This window comes from Furipterus horrens, unplaced genomic scaffold (genome assembly GCF_987537825.1).
Source record: "Furipterus horrens unplaced genomic scaffold, mFurHor1.1.pri manual_scaffold_13, whole genome shotgun sequence".
Lineage (NCBI taxonomy): Eukaryota > Metazoa > Chordata > Mammalia > Chiroptera > Furipteridae > Furipterus > Furipterus horrens.
In genome coordinates, this window is record NW_028327183.1 from 51283765 (window position 1) to 51306546 (window position 22782).

At 51.2% G+C, this 22782-nt stretch overlaps 2 protein-coding genes and 1 pseudogene across 2 annotated transcripts; all 3 read right to left on the minus strand.

Annotated features, from left to right (window-relative positions):
• Positions 1-5435: 5435 nt before the first annotated feature.
• On the minus strand, positions 5436-9027 carry LOC149995214 (sialic acid-binding Ig-like lectin 14). Its single transcript, XM_090259152.1, has 6 exons — positions 8994-9027; positions 8543-8926; positions 8059-8334; positions 7818-7865; positions 6426-6677; positions 5436-6312 (listed from the first exon to the last, which is right to left on the minus strand). Exons 1-6 carry the CDS (start codon positions 9025-9027, stop codon positions 6173-6175), a joined length of 1134 nt encoding a protein of 377 aa, XP_090115278.1. The 3' UTR covers positions 5436-6172.
• A 5749-nt stretch (positions 9028-14776) lies between these two features.
• LOC149995215 (sialic acid-binding Ig-like lectin 13) lies at positions 14777-19128 on the minus strand. Its single transcript, XM_090260386.1, has 8 exons — positions 19051-19128; positions 18600-18983; positions 18111-18386; positions 17879-17926; positions 17162-17419; positions 15823-15907; positions 15448-15528; positions 14777-15075 (listed from the first exon to the last, which is right to left on the minus strand). The coding sequence occupies exons 1-8, from the start codon at positions 19082-19084 to the stop codon at positions 15024-15026; spliced, it is 1218 nt and encodes a 405-aa protein (XP_090116512.1). The 5' UTR covers positions 19085-19128; the 3' UTR covers positions 14777-15023.
• Positions 19129-20779: 1651 nt separating this feature from the next.
• LOC149995216 (glutathione S-transferase Mu 1 pseudogene) lies at positions 20780-21470 on the minus strand (annotated as a pseudogene).
• Positions 21471-22782: the final 1312 nt, after the last annotated feature.

Below are 22782 nucleotides of genomic sequence, written 5' to 3' on the forward strand. Positions count from 1 at the left end.
GCCACATACTACATACAGGAGGTGAACCTGATTCAGTCTCATTTCCAGGAAAGGAAAAAACCTGCAAGGTCAGTACTTTGCGATCAGTTATAATTGCTACTTACTAGTGCGTGTTGATGCTCAGTGTGAACTCTTCTTTTTCCAAATCAAAAGCTCGTCAGTTTGCTCTGGAACTTGTGTTGAGTGCCGAAACCGATGCCGACCGAACAAGGAGTGAATGATGAAGCATTTTCTCTTGCAGGGTGGCATCGTGGCTCATACAGGTTCTAGCAGTGGGACGGGTCCCAAGCAAGCGGTAAGTGCTAAAACATTTTTTTCTCGTCAAAATGTGACGAGTCCAGGGTTTGACGAGTTCTGAAGCTGACGAGCACTGAAGTGTGACTGTACCAATTCTTTTTCTTTTTAAAATTATTTATTTGTTTGTTTGTTTGTTTTTAGAGAGAAGGGAAAGGAGAAAGAGAGGGAGAGAAACATCACTGTGTGGTTGCCTCTCACTCGCGCCCCCAACTGGGGACCTGACGTGCAACCTAGTCATGTGCCCTGACTGGGAATCGAACCAGCGACACTGGGTTTGCAGGCCGACACTCCGTCCACTGAGCCACAGCAGCCAAGGCTATATACCAGTTCTTTATGTTACACCCCAAGGCTGTCTGGGAGCTGATCCCTGCTGACTCCTCCAGCTTCCTATCTTTTTACTCCATTACTTTTAAAAATCACCCTTTAAGAAAGACTCACTTGCGGCCAGGCCTGATGTCCTCCTGATGAACAACAACAACATCCCAGGATGTCACCCCGGGACAGGCCCTTGTGACTGTGGTGGAACAAGACCACTCCAGTCATGTCTCAGCAGAGACACAAACAAGAACATTGTCCAAGCCACAGAGCGACCAAACACCCCCTGCTCTCGGGCCACGTGAATGACTGCTGAGTATTGACCAACTGCGGCTTCAGCCACAACTGTGGACTCCATGCTGCGCCCACCCCCACATTCGTATGTTGAAGCTCTAACCCCAACGGAATAGTATTGGGAGCTGGGGCCTTTCAGAGGTGATTCGGTCACGAGGTGGAGCTCTCACGAATGAAATTAGGGCGCTTTTGGAAGGGACCGGAGAGAGCACCCTCGTGTGTAAGGACACATTGAGAACAGGCTGCCTGTGAACCAGGGAGGGGGACCTTCTCCGACACCTAATCTGCCAGTGCCTTGATCTTGGACTTCTCAGCTTCGGAACTGTCAGTAGGCCCTGGCCGGTGGCTCAGTGGGCTGGAGTGTCACCCAGTACACCTGAAGATTGGAGGTTCCATACCCATTCAGGGCACAGACCTAGGTTGTAGGTTCCATTCCTGGTTGGGTAGCGTATGGGAAGCAACCAATCGATGTTTCTCTCTCACATTGATGTTTCTCTCTCTTTCTTTCTCCCTTTCTCTCTCTGAAATCAATAAATGAATTTTTAAATTTTTTAAAAAGACCCATAAGTAATAAATTTCTGTTGTCTCTAAGGCCGTCAGCCTGTACCGCTTTGCTTTAGCAACCGGCACAGACTAACACACACCCAGGCACCTCAGAGACATCCCTTAGGGAGACTGGTATTTATTTATCTAACTGAAACCATGATCGAGATACGGAGCATCCTGTCACCCTAGGAGATGCTACCCACCATGCCCTTCTGCGTCACTCCCAGCACAATCAGCCTGCCATGCTTGAGTGAGAGCCCCTGGTGCATGGGCCAGGAGGTGACCTGAAGGAGAGAGCCCCCAAGTCGCAGCTGCACTCACCTGGCTTTTCCCTCTTCAGGGCACAGCTGGCAGGGATGAGCCATGCTGGCAGCCTGCCCCTCCTGGGAAGACACCATCGCCCTGGAGGTGGGACCGGAGGGAGAGCCTTGTGTCCTTGGCACCACCCACCTGGCCTGGAGTTTCCATCATGCTGAGCAGGAACGCAGGTGGGAGGTGCAGAAGGGCCTTCCAATGCCACCGACTCATTGTTTCTACCAAGCGTTAGTCAACTTCATATTTGATGGTTGCTCTTAGGGCAGTTTCCAGAGAACAAAAATGGTTGTTTAAAGAAAACATTTCCAACAGTTGTGCTTGCCTGAGTGAACACTGAGCCCACAGAGCACCTCATGGTAACATTTCAAAGCGGAACCAGCAGCCTTATTTTTAAAGCTGCAACTGGAAATGATCTGAATGTCCATCAGCCACTGAATGGATACACAAAACGTGGTGTGCATCCCTACAGTGGAATGATATGGAATAACTGAGAACAACATGTAATTATTTTAAATTAATAAGATGAAGTTTATTAATTAAAATATTATGGACATGTACTCTAATATGGTTGAAGCTCAAAAGCATAATTCTTCCTGAAAATACCAGACACAAGAGGTTTGATATGATTCCATGTATATGAAATGTTCATAAAAACAGATCATTAGAGATAGAAAGCAGACAGTGACTTTTAGAGATGGGAAAGGAGTAGGTATTAATTGCAAATAAGCCCAAAGGTCTTTCTAATCAAAATGTGTGACAGTGGTCTATAAATTTACAAAGAAAAACATCAAACTGTTTACTTACAATGAACTAATATTATGTTATATAAGTTATTCCACCATAAAATTTTTTGTAAAAGTTTTTGCTGGAGACTTCTGCTTCTGAGCATGGGAGACTAACAGGGTCCAGAATTATTATTCTTTTGTAAACAATAATAATAAACAAAATACAGGAAATCTATATTTTTGTACATGAGACACAGACAGGAAATATCCACGGTCCTTGAGAGAAGACAAAACACACGATGAGCCCTGGCTGGTGTGGCTCAGTGAATTGAGTCTCAGACTGTGAACCAAAGGGTCACCGGTTTGATTCCCAATCAGGGCACATGCCTGGGTTGTGGACCAGGTTTCCAGTTGGGGGCGCATGAGAAGCAACCACACATTGATGTTTCTCTCCCTCTCTTTTTCCCTCCCTTCCCCTCTCTCTAAAATTAAATAAATAAAATATTTGAAAAAAACAACACATGATGAGACTTTGAATCATCAGGGTTGTCTGTTAGGAGGTAGTTTGCAGTCACACACACATGCGTGCACACACACACACCCCTACATACACATACAGAACTAAAATTTCACTGAGTTGAGGAGCCAGACATTGGACTTTAAAAAGACTGTCAGGCCCTGGCTTGTGTGGTTCAGTACCGGCCTCTAAACCAGAGGGTCGTCGATTCGATTCCCAGTCAGGGCACAGGCCTGGGTTGCGGGCTAAGTCCCCAGATGGGTTGCATGAGACACAACCACACACTGATGTTTGTCTCCCTCTCTTTCTCCTTCCCTTCCTCTCTCTCTAAAAATAAGTAAATTAAAAAAAAAAAAAGACTGTCAGAGTCTTAGACAGGAAACAGTATGGCAGAGAAAGTGTTTGAGGTTGAGTGGTTGGCAAAATACCACTTGGCACGTGCAAACCCCATGAGGTCAAACGAGAACAACTTCTAAGGAGAGAACAAACACCGGGCACCTCCTCGGTGGGAAACCCCTGGAGGTCACACAGTGCGTGGTGTTGTGCATGTTCCTTCCAGCCAGAGTGAACAGTCCTCCTTCGATATATGGGCATTTAGTCAAATCTCCAAAAGGGCCGTGGCATTCACTTGAAAGAAAATTAATGCTAAAATAAAGGCTCCGTTAGATCTATCTTAGAAAAGAGGGGAATAATGAAAGAGCCTTAAATCTATGGCCCAACATGTGAGGCACTTGACTGTCTTCAAAAAAAAAAGACCGATGTTCTTTAAGGAAATAGAACAGCCCTGGCTGGTGTGACTCAGTGGATTGAACACCAGACTGTGGAGTGAAGGGTCGCCTGTTCGATTCCTGGTCGGGGCACATGCCTGGGTTGTGGGCCAGGTCCCCAGTTGGGGGTGCGTGAGAGGCAACCAGTGGATGTTTCTCTCCTCTTTCTCCCTGCATTCCACTCTTCGCCAAAAAAATAAAGTCTTAAAAAAAAGAAGAAGAAAGAAATAGAACAAAACCAAGCAGTCAACCACATTAAATTGACGATGTCCACCACTCAGTGAAAAATCACAAGACGTATAAGAAAGTATGAACATGCCACACTTCACAAGAGTAAACCACTCAGTAAATCATGCTCGGATATGACAGAGGGGGTTGGACTTGGCAGACAGAGACATTACACGACTTGCTGCAAATACGTCCCATGTACTCAAGGACATCGAGGAAAACATTACTTTAATAAGAGAAGAAATAATAAGATTAAAAATGAGAGAACTGCAACCTGTAGAGAAGAAGATACATGATCTGAAATGCCAGTGTCACCGAATGAGACTAACAGCAGGTTCAGCGTTGTAGCATAATTCATCAACTTGAAAATGTAGCAATAGCTTTGGTCCTAACGGCGGAATATAGAGAAAAAAAGGCTGAAGAAAAGTGCACAGACGCTCAAGGCTGAGTGAGATCATATCAGGCAATGTAAATGTGTAAATTTTGAGACCCAGAGAAGAAGAAAGAATATATATATAAATATGAATATATATATATAATAAACGTCGACTGCCATTTTCACAACTGCGGCCACAACTATAAATTGATAGATTCAAGATAGTTAACAAACTTTCACCAGGATAGCATCTTTCTCTCCCTCTCTTTATCTCAGACACATGCTGAGAACACACCAGGGCAGATATTAACACATCATTTAAAACCAGTCAAAGTCAGAAAACATTAAAACCATCCAGAGAAAGACAAACTGCCAACAAAGAGAAAAAGATAAAAATTACAGCAGAATTCTCAAAAAACAAAAAAACAAAAACAAACAAACAAACAAAAAACTAGGAAAGCTAAAAGAAGCTGAAGGACTGAAAGAACAAAATTTTTTTTTTCCTAGAATTCTTCATTCAAGAAAAATATCTTCCCAAAGCTCATGTAAACAAAACATTTTCAAAGATCAGCTGGGAGAATTTATCACCAGTATACCTGCATGACAAGAAATATACAAAAAGATCTTCCTACTAAAGGCAAATGAGGCCCTGGTTGGTGTGGCTCAGTGGACTGAGCATCAGGCTGTGAACCAGGGGGTCGCTGGTTCGATTCCCAGTCAGGGCATGTGTCTGGATTGTGGGCCAGGTCCCCCGTTGGGAGTGCATGAGAGGTGGCTATGCATTGGTGTTTCTCTCCCCCTCTCTCTAAAAGTAAATAAATACAAAATATATATAAAAAGGTAAAAGAAAGGGAGGTGAACATGGAGGGAGATGGTGAAAAGACAGAAACTTCCAGTTACAGCAAATAAGAGCTAGAGATGGAATGTCCCACATGAAAACTAGCAAACGCTGCTGTGCAGTAGACAAGAAGGTTAAGAGTCTGTCGTCGGTTCTCATCACAGAGAGAAATGTTTCTTCCTTTTTTCTTTCCTTAGTTTTTATTGCATCTATATGAGAAGATGGATGTTATCTGAACCTGTTGGGGTCGTCCTTCCACAACGTATGTAAGACAACACTGTCGTGCTGTGCGCCTTAAACGTATACACTGATTTATGTCCATTTTCAATGAAACTGGAAGAGCGGAAACTAATACTGCAGAGAAATTTGAATGCACACAAATAGGGAGCAATTGAACACGTTCATATATGGATAATAGGAAAGAGTTGCTTTTTCTAATTAAACATCACTTTAAAACTGCTTTAAAAATAATGCATTCTGGGGTTCATAACAGTATATTATGGGTTTGAACTATGGGCTTCTCAGAACCACGTTAAGGTAAGCACACAGTAGCCAAATATTACACCAATTATAATTCAAATTAATACTAACCCTTTTCTCCGTCTCCCCACTCACCCTCCATCTATTGGGATAGAACCACCAGAAAGAGTCGCGGGAACCAGAGGCGGAGGGTAATTTCTGAAGGGAACCCAGAGCTGGGCAAAGTAGATATCAGGATACAGCGGTGAGATGGATCACATCCCCCTGCGGGGCCCTGGAGCCCAGACCCCAACACCACCTCGAGGAAGGGGCTCAGTCACTCGGTGCAGCCTTACCCACGAGGGAGCTTCTAAACCTGCAGGGCAAACAGATTCTGAAATGTCACATCAGTTCTGCGGAGGGTTCGCTCCGAAGAGAACAGGGTGTGTGAAGCCACACAGGTGTCTCCAATGCGGGACACCTTGAGAAACCTGCTCACCTGGTGTAGCAGAGCCAGGTGAGGCCGTAGGTGAGGAGGAAGCCGGCCCCCATGAGGGCCCCTCTGACCAGGGTGAGCACCAGGGGCCACGAGCCCTGCTGCCCCTCACAGACCTGGTGGGAGGTACAGGAAGCGGCTGGAGAGGAAGAGGGAGAGAGGCAGATGTATAGTTTCCTTGACACCTAGTCCTGATTAACGCCCCTCCCCCACGCCCTCACCCCAGAACACAGGCGTCCTGCTGACACTCACCCTGCACAACTAGGGAGATGTGGGAGGAGATCCGTGGCTGCTGAGCTCGGCAGGTGAGTTCCCCTGCGTCTGCCAAGACCACGCGGGGCAGCTCCAGGACCCCTGGGTCCAAGGGCTTGGAGGGGTTCAAGGCCAGGCTGCCCCGGGACCAGCTCAGCCTCGCAGGAGGGTTGCCGTCCGTCTCACAGACCAAGCGCAGGGACTGGCCCTCCTGGACTCGCAGGGAGGTGGCATTGCCCAGGACCTCTGGGACTGAGGAGACAGAGAGACAGGAGCACAGGGCTGAGAGGCCCTTCCCTTCTCTGTCCGCCCCCAGACACAGGAGTGGGAGACAGTGTCTCTGAGACCAGCATTGCAAGCAAGGGCCAGTGGGGGTGAAGATATGTCATGGAGGGAGGGGAGGAGGAGAGAAGCAACCTGCAGATCCCAGAACAGGGGGATGGGCATTTGAGGAAGAGCTGGTCATATGTCCAGGTGGGGGAGACCCCTCGGGAGGTGGACCTTGATGTGACATTGTGCAGAGGTGCTGGCCATGCAGATTAACCACTGGGGGCTCCCACACAGGGATGCTCTCAGCCTCTCCCCTGAGGGAGGAGGGAGCCATGGCGAGATCTGAGCAGGGAAGGCGCAGGGTTACATCTGGGGTATCCGAAGATCACTTTGGGGCCCAAATTGTGGCAGCCTGAAGTAGGAGAACATGGAGGCCGGTGGCCAAAGAGGAGACTGGGTAAGGTCCAGGTCTCTGTCACGTCCAAGTGAGAGAGGGGACGGAGGCCTGAGGTGAGGCTGAGATTGTGGGGACAGAGGAAGTTCGAAATTTGAGACATGCACAGGAAGTCAAGTTTGCAGAACTCAGTGAGTCCTGGGGAGTGCTGGGTAAACACAGGGACACTAACGTGACTTTGAGGACATTGAGTCAGATTCCTCAGGCAGGAAGGGCCCTCTCATGGGCACAGAGGGTGCTCAGGTGACCTGGATGGGACAGGGTTGTGTGAGGGTCTTCAGGGTAGGGGTAGGATGGAAGCAGCGGGGTGGAGAGACTCCCCGGAGGGGTTGGGCAGAAAGGGGCTGGTAACCGGGTGCCCAGCTGTAGACTCATCTCCTAGGAGGAGAGGGAGATGGCACGGTCAGCGAGACGCAAGGAATCAGGGAAAGAACGTCGCGGGAAAGTGAGGGAGAGAGGAGGTCAGCGGTGAGGGAGCAACCAGAGGTGACATGAGAGGTCCACTAGAACTTCACAGGAAACCCAGAGAGACCTGGCAGGAAACAGGTGTGGGAGAGGGCAGAGGCAGGTCTAGAGAGGAGATATAGGTGCTGGGGTTCATTCTGCCCAACTTGAGATCATTGGCTCATGTGACCTCTGACCTCAATTCGACCCAGGGCTTCTCCCACCTGTGCTGTTTCCCCGGAACACTCGGACAGTCAGATTCCGTGGAGCATCTGGAGGAGAAATAAGTAACTGGCCACCTTCGGTATGATGGGCTGGTCATGAGGGTGAGGGTGGGTCTGGATGTTCTCTCCATTTTCACCCCAGCCACGCCTCCAATAACAGTCCCCAAGTATTCTCCACCCAGGCCCTACGCCCCTCAACCTCACTGTCCACAGAAACCAGGTGTTCTGGTCGGACACTCACAGGACACGTTGAGCTGGATGGTCTTCTCCACGATCCCAGCATCTTGCAAGGTCACTCGACAGGTGAGGTTGGTGCCGTGGTGCTGGGGCCCGGGGGTGAAGGTGACCGTGGAGGAGTTGGGGGTCCTGGGACCCAGTGAGCTGTCTGTGACCCCAATCCAGGAGAAGATGGGTGGTGCCTGTCTCTCACAGGCCCATGGCACTGTACAGGTAATGTTCTTGGGGTGGCCAGATTCTAGGGTCCCCTGGATGTGGATGTCAGGTGTCGGTGTCAGAGCTGCAGAGGAGAGAGACAGAGACCCAGGTTCTGGAGGTGGAGTCCCTGAGTGTGCCCCTAACTGCAGCCTCTGTGCCAAGCCAGTCCCAGGGTCCAGTCCCCATCAGTCCCCCTGAGTCCTTCCCAGAATGAGAAGAAGGAGGTTCCGTCCCAGCCCGGGAGCCCTCAGGACCCGTCCATGCGTCCTCTCCTTGGCCCCATTCCTTACCTGTCACACGTAGAGAGAGCTTGTTCAGTAGGTAATTATGTCTCACATAGGACCCTCGCTCGATCCTAAAGAAGTATCTCCCCGTGTCCTTTTTCTGTGCATCTCTGATGAACAGGGAGCAGTCGAAGGTTGTGGGGCTTCCAACGAGGTGGAATCGGCCCTGGGTCTCCTTCTTCACTTTACGATCGGGGTTGTTCGTGGCCACTGGAGCATCCTTGTCTGTATTGGTACCTTCCCAGAACCAGTAGCCATGAGCTGGGGTAGAGTCGGTCCAGCCAACCTGGGGGTAGGACACAGTGCAGGGCACGGAGACGCACTGGCCCTCCTGCACCGTCACGGACTCCGGCACTTGCAGCTGGAATCTGTCACTCTGGGCCAGGGACCCTGCGGGAAAAGGTGAGTCAGCCGCAGCTGCCACCCCAGGCCACCGGCTCTCCCCTCGGGCACTCACCTGCGCACAGCAGGGCCAGCAGCAGCCGCAGCATCTTTGGGGTACGTGTTGGTGACCTCGGTGTCACAGGACAGAGAGGAAGCCCAACGGGAAGCCAGAGTGAATTGAGGAAGATGATGATCATGGAGGAGGAAGTGGGCGGCCATGTGGTGGAGCTGGCCTGGCCCTTGGAGAACAAGCGCTTCCACTTTCCAGATGGGGTCCCGGTGAGGGCCCCCCGTGCTTCTGTGGACTTGAACCCACCCCTTCTGGCTCCCTGTCCTCTTGTCCCTCAGGCACTATTGCCCGCACAGGAAAGCAAGCACTGCCTGGCCAGTCACAGCTTCTATATGGTGCAGAGGATCAGTCCCTCGAGTGTGGGACTCAGGAGAGGCTGTTGGGGGACCGGCAAGGCAGCAAATATGACGTAGGTCCTCCAGGTGGACAGGGGGGATGAACGAATGAATGAACACACAGCCCAGTCACAGCACCGACTCCCTCAGGCGTTTGGGGTCCAAGGGGAGACTGTGGCAGGCTTTGTCCCTGTCCCTGAGAATGTCCCTAACGCTGTTGGAGGAGGCAGAGGGGCCCAGGCCATTCCAGCTGCCTGTGGTCCAGGCTGTGAGGGTGGGAGCACAGGCAGGAGCTTATAGGAAACCTGGCTGCTCTGGGCAGGAGACGGTGAGTTCCCAGGTATGAATGGCCAGAGCAGGTGGGACGAGGAGTCTGAGGGGGTCACCAGCATGTGACCCCACAGGGGGTCCTGGGCTTCCTGGCCTGCTCTAAGCCCCCCGGCCCAGGCGTCGCTGGTGTTGATTCAGAGCAAGACGTTGGAGGAGGTCCAGCTTTGGAGTCAGGTGGGCCTGGCTCTTCTGCCCCCCAAACCTCGGTTTCCTCATCTGTCACAGGGAGGCATCACGACTCTCAGCCCTCGTCTGTGGGAGAATCCTCTGTAAGCTCAGGTGCCTGGCCCTGCCCACCCCTCAGGGGTCATTCTGAGCCCAGCCCTTGGGGAAAAGCTCCTGATGGCTCCTGGTGGCCGGCTCTGCCCTGCGGCTTCCTCGTGGGAGGCCTCCGATGCGGGGTCAGGGGCGGGAGCTCTGCAGCCAGACAGCCCCAGGCTCCAGCTCACGGTGCTGCCTCGGGAAGGGGCGTAACCACCCTGGACTTAGTCGGGTGCCAATGCTCACAAGGTGTTGAGAACTGAATGGTGTCACCCCCAAAATTCATATGTTCATGTCCTAACCCCCAGTGCTTCCAAATGTGACCGGTTTTGGAGACGGCGTCTTTTAAGGGTGATGAAGGTAGCACGAGGTCGTTAGGTAGGGCCGTGATCCGACGGGACTGGTGTGCTTATAAGAAGACACGAGGACGCAGGCGCCCACAGAGAAGAGACCGCAGGGGAAGGGCCGTCTTCAGAGGAAGGAGAGAGGCCGCAGAAGGAACCAGTCCCACCAACACCTTGATGCTGAGCTTCCAGCCTCCAGAGTCCTGAGAACACGACTTTCCGATGTGTGAGCCCCCTGGCGGCGGCCCTTGGCTATGACAGCCCGAGCGCGCGCGCCCATGGGGCTGCCGAGGAGACGGGCAGGTTCATGCAAGTCAAGTGCGCAGAGCGCCCGGCCCGGCCCACCGCGGACACAGCCCACACGGTGGCTGGTCAGCGGGACGCGGCCACCTGCGGATGGGAGGAGGGGAAGGGGGGAAGGATGTGCTCACTGGCCGAGACCTCCACTGTCCTAGCCACCGGCTCTGCGCTCTGCAGGGCTGTCACCCCAGCCTGGCCTCGCTTCTCCTGCTCTCCCAGGTCAGGACAAGCCCCACGGCCTCTGCTCAGGCTGCTCCCTCGGCTGGATGAGCCCATCGGTGCACCTGACCCTGGGCACCTGCCTCCCATCTGCTGAGCGGGGTGTTCTGGGGGCTGCGCTGGGCTGAGGTGAGGCAGACCCTGCGGGACTGGAGGAGTGGGGGGCAGAGCCACAGTCCCAGCCTGGCTGGTAAGGGCTGATGCAGTGGGGAGGGCAGGGCTGGGGGTGCCCCAAAGGGGAGTGAGGGCGGGGCTGGAGGATGGGGCAGGTGAGCCCGGATGTGAAAGGTGAGCAGGGTGTATGGGAGGCAAGGTCAGCCCTGTTCACAGAGCAGGACCTGAGAACCAGGCCTGAGACTTCCCAGGGCCACGCTCCCCATGCGAGGACCCAGGTGGCTGCTGCCTGTTGTGTGTACGTGTGTGTCCTTCACAAAGGTGTGCATATTTGCAGTGTATGAGTCTTTATGTGTGCATGTGTGTGTGTGTCTGAGTCTAGGTGTGTGTCATGTGTGTCTGTGTGTATGTCTGTGTGTGCTTGTGTGCACACCTGAGTTGTGTGTCTGTGTATGTGTGTGTGTTTATGTCTGAATCTCTGTGTGTCTGTATTTTGGTCTCTGTGCCAGGTGTTTGTGTCTGTGTTCGTATTTGAAGTATGGATGTGTCCATATATCTTTGTGTGCATGTATATGTGTGTGTGTATTGTCTCTACATATGTGTCTGAGGTGTGTGTATGTGTGTATCTGATATGTGCATGTCTCTTTTCTGTGTGTATGTCTGAGGTGTCTGTGTGTGTGTGTTTTCAGGTGTGTGTGTATATGAATGTGGGGGATCTCTGTACATGTGTATGTATGTGTGTATATGTGTCTGTGATCCCTGAGTGTATGCATGTACATATCTGAATGGTGTGTGTGTCTGTGAAGCACTGTGTGTGTATATGTGTGTGTACTCAAAGGTTGGTTTCTTCATAACTACATGCACACATAACATAATGAGGAATATAATCCATTCCATATTTTCTATATGCCTTTCCTGCTTTGTTTTTCTCAAGACTCCTTATCCCCAATCAATATAACATATAACCTACTAAATTATTCTTTGTGTGTCTTTTCTGTCATTAAAATGTAAGGGTCTTGTAGTTCTTCTTACTGCTGAATCCACATGCTTAGAAACATGCTTGGCATATATGAGGTAATCAATAAACATTTGCTTTCATAATTGTAAGGAATTTAGAATAGACAAATATGAGATTACTGGCTGTCTGTGATGGAAAGTGTGCATTCTTTTTTTAAAAAGGTTTTTAATTATTTATTTTTAAAGAGAGGAAAAGGGAGGAAGAGAGGGAAAGAAACATCAATGTGTATTTGCCTTTTGCGCACCCCCAAATTGGGACCTGGCCCTCAACCCAGGCACATGGCCTGACTGGGAATCGAACCAGCGACCTTTTGGTTTGCAGGCCAGTGCTCAACCCACTGAGCCACACCAGCCAGGGCTGACTGGCATTTTATTGCCTTTGAACAGCCTTGCGTTGCTATAGTTTATGGATGACTGGTGACCACACAAATAGTTCACGTCCACAGACATGCACAGGCCTCTGCCTGCTGGGGAGTCACTTGGATCCCTCCCATGGGCCAGTTCCACCTGCATTCACATGTTCACGTCAACGTTCATTTACTCCCTACAAATCTGCGCTCCTTTCATTCTGCCTGGTTACCTCACTCATGAGTTAAATTAAGTGGGGAGCTGCTGTCGACCGGGTATGAAGTTTCAGTTACGTGAGAGGAGAGAGTGCTAGGGGCCTGCTGCCCAGCACAGTGCCTGTAGTTGGTAATACTGGGCTCTTAATTTGTTATGGAGGTAGATTTAATATTTTGTGTTTTGAACCACAATAAAAGTCTTTAACCCATGTTTATTTTGTATCTATATGAGAGACATGATGTTACCTTTAATAAATTTTTTTATCCTCACCCGAGAGCATTTTTTTATTGATGAGAGAGAGAGAGAGAGAGAGAGAGAGAGAGAGAGAGAGAGAGGGAGAGAGAGAGAGAGAGAGAGAGGGGTGTGAAAGAAATATCAATCGGCTGCCTTCTTATACATGTCCCGACCAGGGATCAAACCCACAACCTGGGGGTGTGCCCTGACTGGGACTCGAACCTGAGAACTTTCGGTCTATGGGACAATGCTCCAACCAACTGAGCCTCACTGGCTAGGGCTAAAAGAAACTTTTTTAATAGACAAGATGAACAAATTTGTGTGCATCTCCGTGTAAGTGTTGGCGGTTCAGTTTTTGGCGTGTTCTAAGCATTAGAAACAAATAAGACGGACGGTGTTACACCCCTGGGGATTATCTTAAAGGACGTTGTCTATTTTCAGGGCGACCACTGGAGAAAAATTAAACCGAAGAAGCAGAAAAATGATACTGCTGGGTTTTAGAGCCCCCCGTGGCTTCTCTACAGGGTCCAGGTTGGAGGCGGGTGGAGAACGCTGGGAAGACGAGCTTCCTTTGCTGTGTATCGAAGGCTCCACTATGGCAAGCGAGTCCTTGGAGGCAGGAGCGTGCCTGTGTCCCCAGCCCTGTGGCCTAGCTTTGCACACCCTGAGGAGCCGCACGGCAGGTGATAAGTCCGTGCTGAGTGACAGGCTTGGCAGATCTGCATCAAGGCAGATGCCCACGCAGCAGGGTCTTGCGTAAAGTTCTGCTTTAATTTGGGCAAAGAGAATCACATATATCTGCTTTTCATCTCCCTGTAGCTCCTCACTCCCAACCAGAGGGACTAGTTTGGAAGACCAGAAATGAGAGGTGAGGAAGAGTTTGCTTTTCTGTGTAAGTCGGGGCCACCTCAGCAAAGCACTTCCCTAGTGTGCAGAGCTGGGCCAGGGGTGGGGAGGGGCTGGGGTGTCCCTGTGTCTGGCCCTTTCTTTCTTTCTGGATCTTCTGTCCAGGACCTTCCCCATGCCCCAAGGGGCAAAGGAATCAAGATTTTTCATCCCCCCTTTTGCGGAAGCCCCCAGCCCTGCTGGAAAAGGAACAGGAGTGAGGCCTGTGTCAGCAGAATGTTGGCTGTGAGGCTGAGCAAAGTGAGAGCTGTATTCTGGTGTTTGGGGGACTCAGGTAAGGGGTCACCTGGGCGGGGCCTGGTCCCCTGATGTGGCTCCTGGAGAGGCCCCAGGGGAGGAGGAAGCCAGCCCCCATGCGGGCACCCCGGACCGGGTGAGATAACCAGGAGAGGCGCAGACAGGGCGATGTTGGGAGGCCATGAAGTCTCTGTTTTCAGTCCTATCATGACCCCCACTTGGCAGCCCGGGCTCGTAACTGCAGGAGGTGTTGGGGTGGGAGCCCTGGGGTGGTGGAGACCACCTAATGAGAGGCCAGGAGGCTCCAGACGGAAATGTGTGAAAACCCAGAGAAAGGGAAAGCCTGTCCCGGACTGTAAGCGTCAAAATCAGCCCAGACGGGGAACGCTGGAAAGCGTACTTGAAGTGACTCTGCTGGTTGAGGGGACAGACACAGAAGTAAAAGAAAACCTTATTGGCACAGCTATAAAGTGTCGTAAGGACCCCACTTTGAGTGACGAATGCTCTCCCCCAATGATGCTCTCAGTCCGGCTTCGTTGTTTCCACTTGATGAGTTAGCACAGCACCCAGTTCATAGTTACACCCCCACAGGGTGCAGAGTCCCGTCTGAGAGTGGTGGCACACCCTGGAAGGTCCTGGACACCGCTGACCAGCATCGCTGACCCAGGAGGTCACCAGACCCTTCCCCAGGCCCCGCTCACTCTGCACTGGGGCTGATAAATGGTTGGCTTCCTGGAGGGGTGGCACTCAATCCACTGGGGGACTCTGAGACCTGGGGAGACTCAGGCGGGGGTGGGGGGGATGATGCACCTCTAGGGTCTGCAAAACACTGGTACACAGCAGGTGTTCAGTAACACTTGCTAAGTGAATCTAACAGTAAAGGAGTGGATGTCACTATGCAATAAGACACACACACACAATGGCGTGAGGAAGGATCAGCGCTTGAAGATGTAGGAACTGGGAGGGAAGAGCATTTCAGCTGAAGAAACTGTATATGCAAAGTCTCATAGCCACCAAGGCCCTGGCCTGGCTGGGTGCGGAGATGGTGTGAGATTCAGGGACATGGTGGAATCAGGTGGAGTGTCCAGCAGTGGACAGACCAAGCCAAGCCCTCAAATCCAGCTCACGGTGTTTTCACCTGGGTCTCTGGCCATGGAAAGACTGGTTGGTTTTCATGCTTTGCTGGAAGCGGGCAGCATGTATCGGGAACCACAATCTGGAGACCTATGTTGAAGACAGAGATGGAGGAGGGAGGTTGGTGTGTTCGGTGACCCGGAGAAGAGACGAGACCACGGATATGACCGGGGACAGAAGAGGAGGAGACAGAAATCAAGACCAGCTCAGAACAGGCACAGGCAGGACTTAGCAATTTATCGGATTGGGGAGAAGGGAGTGGGGGAGATTGGAGAACACCTCACTTCTGGCCTTAGAGAAGGGGGCCACTGTGTCATCTCTGTGAGGGGGAACCCAGCAAAGAAATGGGTTTAGGAGGAAGGCTGTAGCTCAGTTTTAAAAAAGCTGAGTGGGGCAACCTGGGCGAGCACACCGGGGAAGGCGTCTATTAAATGTTGGCAGGTGGACGTCTACCTCACTCACTTGAGGGGCCAGTCTGGGACGAAGTACTCATCCTCCACGTGTTCTGCGGTCCTGGCCGGCTTCCTCACGCAGAACCTCACGCTGAGAAAATAGACCGCGGTCTTTCAGGCTGATGAGCAGCAGACCCTGGTCCTTGTAAGGGACTGAAAGGGAGACTGAGGCGGCACTTATCTGCCCCCACAGACCATCTTGAGCAAAGTGGGTGCCTCTCGTCCTGAACCCTTGCTGGATTCCATGTGGAATCTTTACCCGCCAACCCATCAGTCCCCTGGGCGTCCCATTCCGTGGCCCATTCATACCCCATTACTGGTCTGGACTTAGCCACACGCCCCTGGTCTTCCCCTCGCCTCCCCTTCCCCGCTGGGCTGAGCTCACATGAGGACAATGAGGCAGAGGAGAAGGACCAGAGTCTTGACAGCTGCTTCTGCGATGGCCACCAGCAGCACCTCTGCCCTGGGTCCTAAGAGATTGACCAATGTGACTACACATATAAATAGATTCCGAAGCGCTGTAAAATCCCAGCGACCTTCAAGGAAAGTGTGATGACGCATCACATAAACGTGTTCCACCTCATGTGACAGAAAAACATCGAATTCCTCTAACTTGAAAAATGTTTCCAAGAATGCATAATAAAATTCAAGTCATGCAGGAGAAAGACTGAGCAAAAAAAATGGGTGGACAGTTCACAGAATCAAAGACACACGAGTGACTCTTAATTATCAAACTCATATTCAACTGCATTTATAATGAGGTAAATGCTAAGTAAAACGTCACGGAGAGTCCAGTTTTCATCTGATATTGTGAACGCTCTGTTGCGTCCCACCCTGGCCTGGTGAGCTTGTCCACCCCTGAAGGGAAAGAACGTGACATATTTTCAGAAACTGAGGATGTGGAGAAAAGAGAACCCTCATGTACTGTGGTGTGTGTGTGAATTAGGGAAGCCACTCTGAGAAACTGTACGGAGGTTCCTCAAAAAAAAAAATTTAAATGGAATTACCATATGATCCAGCAACCCTACTTCCTGTATTTAGCTGAAAAAAAACCAAAATCACGAAGTGCTTGGTTCTGTGTACAGTGTCTCCAGACAGTGTGAAAGTACCTCTTTGGATACAAGGTGGACTCAGTCAAACTCTGAGATGGCCCGTGGCCTGTGAGTGAGTGTCCTAGAATACAGGCAACACTCGATTTATCACGAGACACGGGTCGAGTCACCCAGCGCCTCCCAGCCCCAGGAAGCCGTGCAGGATACAACGGTCCACCTGCCCGGGCCCTGCGCCCAGCACTGCCACTTAGAGGAAGGGGCTCGTTCTCTCCCTGCAGCTCCGTCTCCATGGGAGCCCCTGAACCAGTGGGAGACAGACGTTCTGAAATGACGCATCAGTCCTGTGGAGGTTTTGCTCTGGAAAGGACAAGATGTGAGAAGCCACCAAGATATCCCCAAATCCAGGACACCTTAAGAAGGGCTCCTTGTCTGGTGTGGTAGATCCAGATGAGGCCAAGTTGAGGAGGCAGTCAGCCCCCATGAAGTCCCTTCATAAGCAGGGTGAGGACCAGGGTCCAGGAGCCTTGCTATTCCCCACAGACCTGGGGACAAAATCGAGAGCGGCCCAGGGGAAGAAGAGGGGACAAGGTGGAGAGGTATTTTTCCTTAAGTCCACACCTTAGTGCTGCTCATGGCTGCACCTTACAGTGCAGGTGTCCTGCTGATACTCACCCTGCAAAACTAGGTTCAGGGAGATGTGGTAGGAGATCCGTGGCTGCTGAGCTCGGCAGGTGAGTTCCCCTGCGTCTGCCAAGACCACGTGGGGCAGCTCCAGGACCCCTGGGTCCAAGGGCTTGGAGGGGCTCAGGGCCAGGCTGCCCCGGGACCAGCTCAGCCTCGCAGGAGGGTCGCCGTCCGTCTCACAGACCAAGCGCAGGGACTGGCCCTCCTGGACTCGCAGGGAGGTGGCATTGCCCAGGACCTCTGGGACTGAGGAGACAGAGAGACAGGAGCACAGGGCTGAGAGGCCCTTCCCTTCTCTGTCCGCCCCCAGACACAGGAGTGGGAGACAGTGTCTCTGAGACCAGCATTGCAAGTAAGGGCCAGTGGGGGTGAAGATATGTCATGGGGGGAGGGGAGGAGGAGAGAAGCAACCTGCAGATCCCAGAACAGGGGGATGGGCATTTGAGGAAGAGCTGGTCATATGTCCACATGGAGGAGACCCCTCGGGAGGTGGACCTTGATGTGACATTGTGCAGAGGTGCTGACCATGCAGATTAACCACTGGGGGCTCCCACACAGGGATGCTCTCAGCCTCTCCTCTGAGGGAGGAGGGAGCCATGGCGAGAGCAGGGAAGGCGCAGGGTTACATCTGGGGTATGTGGAGATCATTTTGGGGTCCAAACTGTGGCAGCCTGGAGGGGGCGGACACTCCAGGGCCTCTCCCACCTGTGCTGTTTCCCCTGAAGACACGAAGAGTCAGGTCCTGTGGAGCATCTGGAAGAGAAATAAGTAACGGTCCACCTGCGGTGCGATGGGCCGGTCATGAGCAGGTGGTGAGTGTTCTTCCTGTCCTCACTGCAGCCGTACCCAGAGGAACAGTCCCCAAGTACCCTCCGCCCAGGCCCTGCTCCCCCACACCGAGTGCCCTCAGGAACCGACGCCCCGGCTGGGCACTCACACACGTTGAGCTGGATGGTCCTCTCCGTGCTCACGCTGGCCCCGGGGAACGTCACTCGACAGGTGATGTTGGTGCCGTGGTCTCGAGGTCCTGGCGTGAGGGTGACCACTGAGGAGCTGAAAGTTCTGGAACCCAGGGAGGTAACATTGACTCCAATCCAGTAGAATTCGGGGGGCGTCCCTCTCTCACAGGCCCATGGCACCATACAGGTAATGTTCTTGGGGTGCCCCGATTCTAGAATCCCCTGGAAGTGGATCTCAGGTGTCTGTGACAGAGCTGGAGAAGAGACAGACCGAGACCCAGGCCCTGGAGCTGGGGTCCTTCAGTGTGTCCCTACCAGTAGCCTCTGTGTCAGCCCAGTCCCAGGGTTTCGTACCCTGCATCCCTCTGAATTCTTCCTCAGATGAGGTGCAGGGTATGCCATCCTGTCCCTGCCCTCGGTGTCCTCAAGGCTCATCTATGTGTCCTCTCTTTGACCCAATTCCTTACCTGTCACATGCACAGAGAGCTGGCTGTTTTTGTAACTGTATTTCACATAGGACCCTCGCTCGATCCTAAAGAAGTAACTCCCCGTGTCCCTTCTCTGTGCGTCTCTGATGTCCAGGGAGCAGTCGAAGGTTGTGGGGCTCCCAACGAGGTGGAATCGGTGCTCGGTCTCCTTCTTCACTTTATGATCGGGGTTGTTTGTGGCCACTGGAGCATCCCAGCCTATCTGGGCCCCTTCCTGGAACCAGTAGCCATGAGCTGGGGTAGAGTCGGTCCAGCCGTCCTGGGGGTAGGACACAGTGCAGGGGACAGAGACGCAGAGGCCCTCCTGCACCGTCACGGACTCTGGCACTTGCAGCTGGAAATTTTCATCCTGGGCCAGGGACCCTGCGGGAAAAGGTGAGTCAGCCGCAGCTGCCACCCCAGCCCACAGGCTCTCCCCTCGGGCACTCACCTGCCCACAGCAGGGCCAGCAGCAGCCGCAGCATCTCTGGAGGTTTCTGGGCTCCTCTGGGTGAAAGGAGAAGGAAGGAAGTGGGGGGGGGGCTGTGGGAAGCAAGCCTCACAGGAGCTGAGGAGGAGCACCGGACCTCCCCACTCACAGAAGAGGAACCTTAGAGATGGAGCCTCTCCCACATCTGCAAAGAGTTAGCACACACCCTACAGCCCAGAGACCTGGAGACCTGTCCAGAGAGGAGCGGACAGCGAGCAGACCCCTGTCCTGCCCCAGCTCGGGGGCTTCCCTACAGGACCTCTGAGGACATCCGAGGACGGGACACGTCAGTCTCCTCCAACACCTACTCCTGGGGTATTGCCGTTAAAAAAAAATAAAAAGAAAGAAAACCTATGACCTCATGGATGTTCTTTGTACGCATTTATGAGGGGGAATCATGTTATCTTGGTTTACAATAGTTCTGACCATATGCTTGGCCCAGCAAGAAGTGTGCCGGTAGCCAAGCACAGAGAACCTGAACGACGGCTGCAGGGGCGCCCCTAGTGGCCGAATTTTGTCGGTACACGGGGTTTCCCCTCGTCTGGGCTGGAAGGCGGCCACCAGTACGAACCTCGCTGAACAAGGGCTCCGGGCTTGAACAACACAGTTGTCTGAGAATTTGCCCATTTACCACGGATTGTAAATTTATGGGCATTCAATATTTTCATTATTTTCTGTTTAATTTCTGCTGCATAAAGTGATATCTTCTCTATGTTCTTGGGTGCTGGTTGATCTTGCCTTCTATAAATGTTTCTGGATTAACTGAACTTTGTCAGCTTTACTGTTTCTATCAAAGAACTAAAACGTCATGATGTTATTATTCTTATTGAATATTTTTGTATTTCATTTCTTCAATTTTCCTTTGGCTTATTTTACTGTTATTTTCCTAAGTTTATTAAAAATAAAACCCTAGCTTATTAAATTTTAGCTTTTCTTTATCAGATATAGACATACGAAGTTATATTTATTTCTTCCAATAAGCACTTTAGTTTTACAGTAAATGTTTTATAGTATTTCTTTTTTTTTTTTTACAGTGGGGTGTTTTATTGAGATACGTTGTAGGAGCACAGAGGCGGGGTATCAACAGCAGGGAAGACTTCCAGGAGGAAAGCCACCAGGATCCCACACCAGCAGTGGATGGCTCAACCCCCTCCCCCGCCCCGAGAACCCTCTGAACCCTATCACAAAGTTCCACAAGCTAACAGGGGGTGTCCCAGGTCTGCTGACATGAAAGCGGGACAGAGGCCCCTCTTCGGCAGAGACCCCACACTGAGGAACACAGTACATGCGGAAACGAGAAAGAAACCAGATAACCCTCCTGTCCCTCCCCCTGCCACCACCCAACACATACGTCCCCACATGCCATTGTGGGCAACAGAGGAAAACTGAGCTCTGGGCCAGGAGTCCGGTCAGGCTCCTTGAAGCAGAGCGACCAGGGAGGGGCCGGGGAGGGGCGTCAGTCTCATTGGCTTTAATGCAAGAGGATTCATGTGGGAGGAGTGGGAACATTGCTGCAGAAAAGTGGGGGCTGCAGCTGTAGAGGGCCTGGATGAAAGGGGGCTTGGGAAGCAGAAAAGGGGCCAACGAGGCATCAGGTGAGGATGGGGGCAGTGAAGGGAAAGGCGCTGAGAAAAAACAAGCAGAGCAGATGGTTCTAATAATGCAGGAACTTCCAGCTGTGCTCCCCGCTCCGTCTCCTACGCTCACGGGCCTACTTGTTGCCCCACATGGCAGCCTTGGAGTACACAGGGGTACGGAGAGCGGCTGGACTTCATGTAGGCGGAGATCTTCTTCAGGCCCTCAAAGCGGGTCATGAAGTCCTTCAGGTTCGGGAACGCATCCAGGCACTTGGGCTCAAATATACGCAGCATGTCTAGGACGTCATAAGCCAGGAAATCCACATAGGTCAGCTTGTCCCCTGCAAACCCAAGACCGCTTCCCCAGAAACTGAGAGAAAAGCTTCAACTTTTCAGGGAGCAGCTTCAAAAACTCAGGCTTCAGTTTCTCAAAGTCAGGGTTGTAGCACGTTCTGATGTGGTACATCCGGATGTCCATGATCTCGTTCTCCAAAATGTCCATGCGGATCTCCTCCTCCTCCGTCTCCCCACACAGGTTGTGTTTGCGCGCGAGGTAGCGCAGGATGGCGTTGCTCTGCGTGAGCTTGCGAGCCCCGTCCAGTAAGTAGGGCAGGTTGGGGAAGTCCAGGCCCAGCTTGAATTTTTCACTCAGCCACTGGCTTCTGTCATAGTCGGGAGCGTCCCCCATCGTGTACTTCTTCTCGTAGCTCGAGTTCGTGTACTCCAGGAGCAGGCGGATGGCGTGGGCCAGCCTGCAGATGTCCCAGTAGCCCAAAGTCATGGCCATGGTGCTGGTTTTCCCACTTTCAGTCTATAGGATTTTTATTATTACTTAATTTTAAATAATTTTAAATTTGCATGATATTATTTTATCCTTGACTTATTTATCAGAGATTTTCTAAATTTCCACTAATATTTACATACATAGTTATAGAGTTATACTTATGACTATTTAATACATAAATATATAATATATGTTTATCTCTATATAATATATAAATAAATAACATATTATATATTTATGACTACAAGGGTGCCCCCCCCCCCCAATAAAACGGAATTACCTTCTGGAAGGCAATCCCTTGTAGTGCAGGCTTCCCCTGCTAGGGAAGTGTTCTAAGAACCTGTCTGTTTCGAGAGGCTGTGCTCAGTTTTCTGTGATTTTTTTTTTTTGGAAGACTTTTTGTCACATTTGCCCGTTTCATGATGTGTGTTTACGAGCACACCTGCCCACACCACGCTGAGTGTTCAGCAGTTTTTAACCAGAAACGGCAGGACCCCTGTGCCCCACCTTTTCTATTCACCCAGTCTCACCCCAAGCGATGTTTTTTTTGTTTCCCTGGATGAAAGATGTCCCCAAAAGGAAACGTTTTGCTGATGTGGAAAAGGCGAAACAAAAAAGGCAGAAGCACTAGAAGGCATCAAAATCAACGAGTTCCAAAACTGTTTTGTGCAGCGAAAAAAGCATCTCGTGGGTGTATTGCATCACACGAGGCGCACTTCAGTGGTGACTGAAGTTTAAACGTGTAAGAATTAATACACAACTTTTTATAAATAGATTCCGTTTTTGGGTGTGGGTCTCCCTTGCATAATATATTATATAACCAAATATAATATGATGCTTTTGTTATTGATTTCTAGCTTAATAGCCGCGGAATCAGAGAATATATTCTGCACTACTGCAATTCATTTACATATGTTGAAATTTTGTTTTATGTGATGCAGTCTATGATAAAGTATTTTGGAATGTTTCGTGTGTGTGTGCTCAAATGGAGTGTATATTCTGCCATCATTGAGACGAGTTTTCGGTCGATGGCAGTAGGTCAAGTTCCTTCATAATGCTGTTCACATGTAGTTTAATAGCATATCCTTTCTCTTTTTTTGCCTTTTTATTCTTGTTCTTTTACGGTTGTCCCAATTTTCCCTCCATTGCTCTCCCCTGCCCTGCTCACCACCACCCTTACCTGCTCCCAGAGTCAATCCCTACCCTGTTGCCCATGTCCATGGGTCCTTTATATTAGTTCCTTGACTAGACCCCCCCTTAGCCCCCTCCCTTGTCCCCTCTGGTCACTGTCAGTCTGTTCCTTGTTTCCAGGTCTCTGGTTCTATTATGCTC